The sequence below is a fragment of the Passer montanus genome, unplaced genomic scaffold (genome assembly GCF_014805655.1).
Source record: "Passer montanus isolate IOZ18808 unplaced genomic scaffold, ASM1480565v1 scaffold1, whole genome shotgun sequence".
Classification (NCBI taxonomy): Eukaryota; Metazoa; Chordata; class Aves; order Passeriformes; family Passeridae; genus Passer; species Passer montanus.
In genome coordinates this window covers 1,775,465-1,786,217 of record NW_024356504.1, presented here as the reverse complement: position 1 = coordinate 1,786,217, position 10,753 = coordinate 1,775,465, and the positions used below count along the sequence as shown (strand labels likewise).

Below are 10,753 nucleotides of genomic sequence, written 5' to 3'. Positions count from 1 at the left end.
ATTTCCTTTTTTTTTAGGAAGGATTACAAGAAGAGACACATTTCACAACTTATATATAGATAATATAAGAAGTTCCCGTGTAATATCTGCATGGAATTTGTAAATAAATCCCTTAGACTGAAGTTACAGTGAAACTGTAAGGCAGCAGATAAATTTTGAAAAGCTACCTATCTGATGGGTATGCACAACAGAGATTCTGGAATTTCAGTTCCATCTACTCCAAAACATTAGAAGTGTGATAAGTAATTAACTAGGATAATAGCAGTGCTTGCAGTGCTTAGAAAGCCAATGTCTACCTACATGTTTATTTTTCTTTCACCACTCTTCCAGATGACAATGAGTTACTGGCCTTTTAAAATCAGGTTTACCAATATTCACATGTGGGACACAGTATACGCATATAAAGAAAAATAAAAATTAGGGAATGCACTTGACTCTTCCCTTGGAGATTATCTTTTGAGGGTCCCAGAGAGGAATATCCAGTCAGTACTAAGGAAGTGTAGTCAGAGAACAGAAATCAGACAGAGGAAATTGGTAAAAAGCAATAGTGAACAGTCACCTAGGTGTAAACTTTTAAAGCTACTTAAGTGTCCTCCTGCTCTTCCTGACCTTTACACCTTTCTCATTCTGACACTTAGACCAACAGGTCACTTGACACCAGCTATGGATTCTGACACCTTAGGATGTTAAACAGCAACTTCCTGTAAAATGTGCTCAGCATGAAGGGGCTCTCATGGCAAGGCTGTTTGGTGCGCTGTGGCATTAGAATCAAGCTAGAAGCAAAAGCTTAGTCCAGTCCAAACTCAGATGAAAGCCTCCCATTGATACCAGTTCCATTAGGTTAGGCACTGCAAAGCAGCAAACACCAGAGTATTTTAGAAAGAAGATTTTAATTATTTGGAAGAAACAGGTTTTCTGAAATACAGACTCAGAACATAAAGACTAAGTAATTTATTAGTCATAGCTCTTGTTATGGACAGATGGTTCCTACAGCAAAAATATAGAAAAATAATTTGAATTCAAGTCTAGAAGACCTGCAACTTTTCATATGCAAAAAATAAATCCAACTAGTCATAGAAAAGTGGCTGATAAGGATGGAGAACAGGGCTGTGCATCTGAATAGCCATTACTATATACATTCCAAACTTAAATGAGCGTATTTCCTCAGCCTCATAAAAATAGTTTGTCCATGAAAAATACCAATATGTAATACATTTAATACAATTTATACTTGAATTTAAAGATCTCAGATTATGGAATAATAAGCTAAAATCAAATGAACTGCTTTTTCAACTCTTCTTGTATAGAACAATACTCTCTGTGTATACAGTGTGCATGCATGTACATGTATACACGCACAGAAAGAAAGAAGTGTATAGAGATTGGCTGAAAAGTTCTACAAGATTATTTAATGTCATCGCAGACCATAGCATACAGACTCCCTGGGATCCTTCTAACACAGGCTGCTCTATGAAATAATAAGGTTGACTGGTTAACCACATATCTACAACAGGTTTTTGCTATTATGAATTTAATTACCAATTTTTATTTCCAATCTAGATTTCATTTTTCTAAGAAGTAAATGCTGCTTTGGTAAGATTCCATACAGTCATGACAAAATAAATGCGAACATATTTGGGAAAGCCTTGAAAGTATGATTTAATTTTGATAATTAGTAGTAATAAAGATACCAACAAGTTTTAAGCAGCAAAAGATTTAAAAGACTATGTTCTGACTTATTTTCTTCACCAACAAGCTTTTCGAGCAACAAACTAAAATGAAGAGATTGAATTTCTCTGCCTGCCATCACTGTGACATTTTACGCCACCAAAGTCACAGCTGGCACTGAAAGAACAGTGGCATCAGCAGAGACCTCCATCCTTGCAGGACATAAATTGCATTGTGACACCCTGCCAACGCTGCCTTGGAAAGGCCTGTGCTCTGCGGCGTCCGGCGTGTGATGCTTCCGTCGGGACCTCTCCGAATGCGTCGGATTCTCTGTGGTCCTTGCAGTTGTAGACTGCTCTTGATTTTTCATAGCTCCTTTATTTTTAGATCGAAAGCTGTTATGCTGCTGTCTTCTGTGTTCAGGCTTGGAACCACTCTTGGTATTTTGATCTGCCTCATTACTGGCACCTTGTGACTTATGAGATCCATTGAGCCGCATGTTTTGGTGCTGTGGGTTGAATCTCCGTCTCTGGCTAGAAGGCCCATTCTACCCAGAAAGAAATCAGATAACTGTTAGGTTGTCTGAATCCTTCCAACAGGCCAAGAGACACAGCAGTCAAAATCAACAGTGTTACTGTTAGGAGGGAACAGGAGAGGGAAAACACTAAAAAGCTTTGATTGTTACTGGAGTCTCTTTGTAATACCTACAACCAGAACTATGAGTACCATGCTACATTTGAGTAGCCTGGAGATACAGATGGCAGGTTCATCACTGATGCCAAATTAAAAACTGCCATGATTCAAGAGAATACAGAAAAGGGGATGAAATTCTAGACATCTCAACAGCAGTTGTTGAGAAAAGGGATCTGCAGGTTCTGGTCAAGAGAAGTTAAATTATGAATCAGCATGTCTTGGAAGCCAGGAGGGCCAAGCGTGTCCTGGGGGGCATCAGGCCCAGCATCGTCAGCCGGGCAAGGGAGGGGATTGTCCTGCTCTGCTCTGAGCTGGAGCAGCCTCACCTCGAGTGCTGGGGGCAGTTTTGGGTGCCATGATATAGGAAAGACATGAAACTATTAGACAGTGTCCAAAGGAGGGCCAGGAAGATAGTGAAGGACCTTGAGGAGAAGCCGTGTGAGGAGTGGCTGAGGTCACTTGGTCTGTTCAGCCTGGAGGAAACCTCACTGCAGTCACAACTTCCTCGTGAGGGGAAGAGGAGGGGCAGGCACTGATCTCTTCTTGCTGGTGACCAGTGACAGAAGCAGAGGGAATGGCCTGAAGTTGGGTCAGGGGAGGTTTAGGTGGTGTATCAGGGAGAAGTTCTTTATCCAGAGGGTGGCTGTGCACTGGAACAGGCTCTCCAGGGAAGGGGGTCACAGCATCAACCCTGACAGAGCTCAAGAAGTGGTTGGACAATGCTCTGAGGCACATGGTGGGATTCTTGAGGTGTCTTGTGCAGGGCCAGGAGTAGGACTCAGGATACTCTGTGATTCTCTGAGCAGTTAAGAAGTACTGAAGAACTTAATGAGGACCTTTCCTAAAATCATGACTATTGCTTTCCTAGTAAAGCATTGTACAAGTACTACAGTGTGACTACAGGAGAAACAGACAGTCACATGTACATTGAAGTCAAGTGAAGAATCCTCACTGTAGAAGACATGTTCATTGTGATATTTTGCTCAGAGGATGCTTTGATTCCTAGTGGGAAGTGGCTGAATTACTTTTATTTGCATGCCTGACAGGACAGGTGATTCCATACATGCACTGACATTATGCACCATCTTACATTTCCCTCTAGGCAACTACTTGAGCCTAAAATCCCTACTGGGACAAAGTTCTGACCAACTTTAGTGGCAGCTTTACCTAAGAACAATAGTACAGGGACATTCTAAGGTGCTATTACAACAAAATCTAATTCATATATGTATCATATATATAAAATAATGCTACTAATATAGCACAATACGATAACCTGTATTATAGAGCTTCTGAAATAATATGCTTTTAAACCTGGCAGGATTCTGCTTTCAAAGTGTACCTAATAATTGTGCTTCAACAGCACATCAGCTGACCATTTGTCAAGGACAAAATGTTTCTCCTCCAGAGCAGTTAGCTATAATGGAGGGGTTTTCTCTTTCACTCTATTGCTGCCACTAGACACTTCTAAACAGACAGCTATCCTTACTTTACTCATATGCTATTTCTACTTTGTATGTTCACACTGACTTGAAAATGAAGCTGGAAAATATATGCTTACTATCTTCAAAAATTATTAATTAAATATAGACCACAAACCAGTATTTGATTTTGTATTAACAACTTTCAATGCTGTATTTTTCTGAAAGTTTTGAAGTAATTTAGTTCAGTTCATGGCTGATTTGACATCTTACCTGCTTATTTGTTGAGACTCCTTGAGAAGAAGATTCTGTAGGATTGGAAGAAGGATAACTTTGTACTTTACTGCTGGCTGTTTTATTATCAGAGTTCTTGGCATTACTAGAGGACTTCCGGTTGTGTGAATTTTGCTTGCCAGTTGTTGCATGTGAGGTCACTGAAGACAGCAGTAAACTACATGGTGTTCTTGAGGAATAGTTGTTCTTTGGGTGAGAAACTGTAAAAAAAGGGTTTATGTGTTATCAGTTAAATGATCAACATCTAAACAGAAGGCTGTATTCTTACCCTGCTTACAGTTAATTTTGGAAGCATTGTTTCAATCTCACTTTGAATAATGAAGTAAGCTAAGTTAAGCTAACTATTGAAGTAGCTTGGTTGGAGTCAGGCTACAGAGTTCTACAACTCTAAGTCTGCCTCACTGCAAAGCACTTCTGGAGATAAAAGAGCCAATGTGGAGGCACTGCACTAAAACTGGAAGAAACTTGGCAGAAGGCCAGGCTTTTGGCACCCAAGATAACTTTACTTATTCCTCTCCAAAGGAAATGGGTAAAAAAGGTTCTTCTGTATCATGGATATCTCTAAAAAACTGGAACTGAATGCAATGCACTAATCCACTTTATGCAGACCACAGCATCAAGAACCACTACTGCCCATCTCAGTATATTCCTACTCTCTCAGTATTCCTACTCATCTCAGTATTTTGAGATCACCTAATTTACTAAGCACTGTCATGTTTGGATATGAAATGCACCCAAAATATCCTTGATTCCTTTCTGCATTTCTTCAAGCTGCCTTTGCGAAATGGCCCCCAAGCAGTCTTGAAGAGGATTCTGAGGCCAGTAGAGTTCTTGATCTTAAATTGCTGTCCTAATTTTTCTGATTACGGAATTTTTTTGTTTCCTTCTGGTACAGATGACAAATTTGGGGCTCACTCCAGAGAGACACCTCTTGTTTTTATCTAAGAGATACTTCTATTTTTTCACTTCTAGTAAAGAGAAATAAGATGAGGAATCATTTTAGTAACTAAGCAATCATCTGTTAGTTTTTCTGAGGATCTTACTCACTTACACCAACAGCTACTTCTCCCACTAGGTGTCCTCTTCAGAAAAACAATGCAATGATCTGCACATTGAACTGAATTTTCTCTCCTGAGTTCAGTGAGGCCAACCATCCCTGAATTCTATTAATTCTCTCTCATCTAAAACAGACTGCTGCACATGGAAGCCCATATAAAAACCCAGATGCTCATCATAAAAATCTATTTTTAACAAAAAAGATGTACAAGGAAAGGATACTGGATGTTCTGATATATGTCGTCCAATTATTTTTGTTTCTTCCTGTCCTTCATTTTGAGTATATGCTGTCTATGATCTCCTCATGCAAGAACATTCCTTCCTTTGCACAAGTTCTGTGGGTTTGGTTATTGCTTTTGTTAAAGCCCTTAAGAGTGGCTGTTCTCAGCTATAGGCCTTGTATAATCTCTTGTTTGAGGCGTATTTGCAGCTCCTAGCAGAGAGGGTCTCATTGAGAGATGATGCTAAGAGAAACATCTTTTGCACTGAAAAGCTCATGTCAAAGACACCAATCATCACAGGTTGCTCATCTAAGGTCACTGAGGGCAGGTATCAGCAAAGTTCTTCAGACACTCAGTGCTCTATCAGTCATCCCTAGGATGACAGTGCTCCCCTGATAATAGCTGCTCTTCTGACTTCACTGACCTGATTTAAACAGGCCTGCATCAAACTATGCTTATGTAATGCCTTACTGAAATGAGGTATAAATAATTAACTTGCAGAATTAACTGCAGCTGGAAGTTATTTAGGAAAGTAGTTCAGTGAGTTTTAAAAAATAAGTCTATGGTTGTATCAATAGCAGCTGTGGTATTATTAGTCGAGGTAATCTTTATGGAATTTTCGATCTCTTATGCTTCAGGGTATTAGGGTCTATGAGGTGACTGTAAACAATTAGCTGCATTACTGGGAAGTTTATGTCTTCCTCTGAAACATCCTGGGTTGGTTTCACTGAGAGACAGGATGTGGAGTTAGATGGAACTTCAAAGTGTTCTGCAAAAGCAATTCTTATGGTATAATGAGTTAAACTGATTATGCCTCCAAGCAGTCAGTTCTTTAGCTGTGCAGTCAGAAGCTTGTATTGGCAGACTGTGTAGTACTTTCTCTGTTTTCTACTTTTAGGAACTACTTGAAAACATTTATTATTTTCCTTCTACCAAGATGCACTTGCTCAGAATTGTTTTATCAGTTTTCTCCTGAATGGAATACCGTAGGACATGGTAATGTACTGGGCAAAGCCTTATATAATTTACTTTGTTTTAGGGGAAAAAAATCATGACAGAGACAAGAAATAGGCTCCTATTTTGCAACAGGGACATGATACTTGAAGCAAAAAATTTCCTGAACCTGAATTTCCAAGCAGAAGGGCAGATGATTTAGAAACAGAAGCTTGGAGAAAAAGAGCCTGAGGAGAGACCTTACTGCTCTCTACAAGTACCTAAAAGGAGGTTCTAGCAAGGTGGGAACAGTCCAACCTTAGTGATTCTATGATTTGGGACTCCAGACAGCTTCTGAAAAACCCAGTGAACACTGTTAAAAAGCTGGGGAGATACTTCTTGGCAGGAGAGATCTGAATTGGTTCCATTACATTATACACACACAGAGAAGCTTTCAATTTACTATTTATTTATAAATTACTGAATTTGTGTATTCCCTGGAGTTAGGCTCCTGTTTAGATTGAAAACTCCAACTGATCCGAGTAACACCTGGAAATCTTTGACAAAGATGGTACTGTGCACCTGCAGATGGAGTGTACAGCCCAGGCACAGTGAGTCTAGCATGTTGCAAACTGTTAAGTTGACTTGTGTGTGTTCAGCAGTCCTGCTGCATCCAGACACCACTCATATTTGCCTTGCTTCACACTCCCACACTGGCAGCACACGTGCTGTCAGCTCTGCTGAACAGATATGTTCTGAGAAACTCAGTGAGAGGGATCATCAGCACTTACTTTCTCCACAGAGCTGAATCTGGGTCTTCAGCTGCTCTGTATCACAGGAAAATCGGGCAGACCTGCCCAGCTCTTCATCGTATTTCCGCTCACTCACAAAGTGCTGCAAAAACAGACATGTTAAAAGTGATTCACATTCTGAGCAAAAGACTCTATGGATGGTAAAAGAACCAATCAATACTTAAGTTCACTTAAAGGCTCAATAAATTCTTGACCCTGCCCTGTTCACAAGATCTCTGTGCAGAACCAAGTATTTTCCCATCCTCACCAAATTACATCTCAGAGCCCAGTGATGGGTGGATCACTCCCACACTTGGGAAGTGGGTCATTTCAGCAGAGAATGTGTATTTGATCACTGAACCTGAAGCTATCAGGTTTACTTGCTGAGTCTAAATGATACACCAACAACAAAACTCCCCTCTGCTACACTTAGGAGGGGATAGCTTACACTTCTCTGACAGCATCTGTACACTGCTCAGAGGTGCTACAAATGCTACATTCTCCCTATGGAAAGCTATTTTCCCCTTGGCCCATAACAGGAATAAACAGCCTGGGCATGTTAGTGTGACAACTCTTCCTTGGCATTTCTGCAAATGGCTAAAATACCCAAGCAGAAGAGAATGCCTGACCTTAATTTCAGCCCTGAGTTCAGAGAGTTGTGCTTCAGCCATCTGACTGGCTAGGTCTGCCAGTCTCTTCAGCTCCTCTGCTTTCTTCTGCCGAGCAGTCAGGATTTCCACTGCCAAATACCAACAGTCAGTCATTAATGCTAGGACGGTAAATTGCTCTGTAATTTATTAGTCTTTGGGCATTAACATGGTACATCCCATGTGAGACAAACACTGACTTCAACTGGACTTCCAATATGATACTTGCACACATTAAATTGATCAGTATATTTCACTGAACTGCCTGATTTTGAAAAAGATCTGAAAATGGGACAGCTGTCAGAAAATCTAAGTTAAACCAATCCTCCAACATTCAGATGAAGAGGGGCAAATACATGTTGTTTTGAGTTTTCTAGTGCTTTATTTTGAAGCATAAAAACAGAGAGCTTTCCAGAGATATGGAAAGAAGCATTACACTGAGTCACCAGCCTGTTTCTGAAGACATGCTGTATTTGATGGAAATTTCACTTCCTCTGAAAAAAACCTGTTCATATACAGTTTATGTTAAAGTCACTGGCATCGCAATTTTGCTTTCACTTATGGAATATATCTATTTGCCATTTCAACAGTAAAGCAGCATTGAAGGCAAACAGTCTTTATGAAAAAAATACTAAATATTCATTACTGCTGTCTTGTATATTCTATGTAAGGAAGGGGTGAGTAGTTGTATTCTTAAAGGGAAAGATTAATCATAAACCACGAAGCAATGGTCTACTTGTACACAAGATAATATGACATTATAATTTTGGTGGAAATATATGCAAACTATTACCAAAATGGTGACTCAGAGAAAAAGCAAAAACTGATTAATTGGATCATGGGATCAGTACTTATGCCAGAGAGGGAACAACATCTAAATGTAAAATAGTAACAATCACAGTCTTTTGTCTTGAACCTACACATACAGTCAGGGGGAGTGGTATTTGATGTAAATTACCCTAAGGACACAGACTCCATTACAGCAGTACAGATTTTGGCTTCTTTGCCTTCTTTTTGCCACAAATTTCCACAGCACACTTGACAAGTCATGTAACCAGCCTATACTTTTTCATGCTATTTTTAAAGGTGAGAATTAATAATATTTCACGGACAGTTTGCTTCTCAAACCCTTATAATTTATTTAATCAGATAACACCTTCTTTTGAAAGCATTGTACAGTCAACAAGTAGTTTGGGCCAGAAGTGACCTTTAAAGGTCTCTAGTCCAACCCCCTGCAATCATCTTCAAGAGATGGGGTTGCTCAGAGCCTGACCTTGAATGCTTCCAGGGATGAGGATCTCCTCTCCTCTGGGAAACCTGTTCCAATGTTTCACTGAGTACAACATGGCCCAGTAGGCACAGGGAGACCCAGCTGCACCTGTACAGCTGTGTGGGAGCAAACAAACTGTGCAACTGTAGAGGAGTGTGTGTCACACATGGCAGGGAAGGCAGAGGGTGGCTACAGTTCCTTGAGCCTTGCTGGTAAATCTGTGCCTACATTATTAGATATGCTAAGAAGCTGCCATCTTCCCAGCTGATCTTTTATATTCCATTTTTTTAGAATATGGTCTACGAGAGTGAGAAAATTTTATCACATTAAATGAACAGTTTACCAGGTGCTTACCTTGTCCAATAGTTCTGCTTTACTGCTTACTCTAGGTAATACTAATATTGTTCCTCCCCAAGATCAATATCCTCTTTGCTAAAGTGACTACCCAGACCATATGATCTTATCTCATACTGGCATTTATTTCCATGAGATGCCAGCCAAATACCCATGTTTTTAAAAAAACCCTGAAATTATCATATTTGGAATTTTTCCTAGTGTTGACAGTAAGAATAAGATCACCCACTGTAAAACAGTCCTTGAGTGCAGCAAAGAGATATGAAAACAAATAACATTCTAAATCTTGCTTAGCATGTTACAGTCCTGAAACAACTTTCTGCCTAAGTTTCTGAATGCATTTTACAGCCTACAGCAGCCTTGAGAGACAACAGATCTCACACTGCTGGAGACAGGCACTGGGCCATCCACTGCCGTGCGTGGAGCTGGCAGGGAAACAGAACCAGAACACACCATGTGCAAATGCAGCACTCTGCGTGCTGGTAGGTAGGAATTAGGTTTACTTTCCACAACAATTCCTATAACTGGCCAAGATTAATGAAGGGGTCCTATAATACCATCAACCCTGGACAGTGGATTTCCAAAATGTGGATTTGTTTCTGCATTTAGGGCTTAAAACTACATCTGCTGATCAGTGGGAATGCTGCTATTGGTTTTCCTGGGAATGAGTGCATGTTCTGTAGCTGATAATGGCTACCTGGTATCTGGTAACCAAAGGTAACCAAAAACTGCTGATCTATATCCCTCCACAAGTGCTTCCCAGAATAACTCAAAGCTTCAAATTCACATCTCTTTCATGTATTCCTAGAAAATTAGCAAATAAAATTCAAACCACAAACTTTGCAAATCTTTGCTGTCGTTAACTTGGTACCTTCTAGTTTCTACAAATATATAACTGCAAGAGACTTGGATAGCAACAGAGAATTTAGAGCATTTTTTTCAACAAAAATTCAATTGTTATACTTTTGTGAACTAAGTGAGTTCTAAATGCAGATGAAGCATTCAAAAATGTTAAATGTATTTGTGACACTGCTTGGAAGGACCTTAAATTCACGAAATCGATAAAAGGATTGTATGCAATCATATCAAGGACATTTTCATCTGCCAGGAAAAGTATCATTCTAATAATGCTTTGGTTACTCTTCAATTTCTTGCTTAGCATTCTCTACTGAAACATGTCCCTCTGTACTTCCTGGAGGTATATACAAACATTGTATCTTGGATGGAGTGTTAGACAGATATTGTGCTATCCTAATACAAGGCTCATCTGGCTTCCCCCCGCCCCCACCACAATATATATACATGAAAATGCAAAAACCAAAGACAACATGAAAGCCTGGAATCAGATTGACTCCCACAGATTATTAAGAAAACAGACTATAGTAAAGATCTGCTTTTTGGTTTT

General features: G+C 39.8%; 1 protein-coding gene across 7 annotated transcripts in view; it reads right to left on the bottom strand.

Annotated features, from left to right (window-relative positions):
- Nucleotides 1-871: 871 nt before the first annotated feature.
- SPATS2L (spermatogenesis associated serine rich 2 like) overlaps nucleotides 872-10,753 on the bottom strand; it is a 78,738-nt gene continuing 68,856 nt past the window's right edge. For all 7 annotated transcript variants that reach the window (XM_039719146.1, XM_039719648.1, XM_039719232.1 and 4 more), the window contains 4 exons: nucleotides 7,707-7,816; nucleotides 7,078-7,180; nucleotides 4,056-4,276; nucleotides 872-2,215 (listed from right to left, as the gene is read on the bottom strand). In XM_039719146.1, coding sequence (XP_039575080.1) covers nucleotides 1,820-2,215; nucleotides 4,056-4,276; nucleotides 7,078-7,180; nucleotides 7,707-7,816 — 830 coding nt within the window. In that variant the 3' untranslated portion in view covers nucleotides 872-1,819. The remainder of the gene's footprint in view (nucleotides 2,216-4,055; nucleotides 4,277-7,077; nucleotides 7,181-7,706; nucleotides 7,817-10,753) is intronic.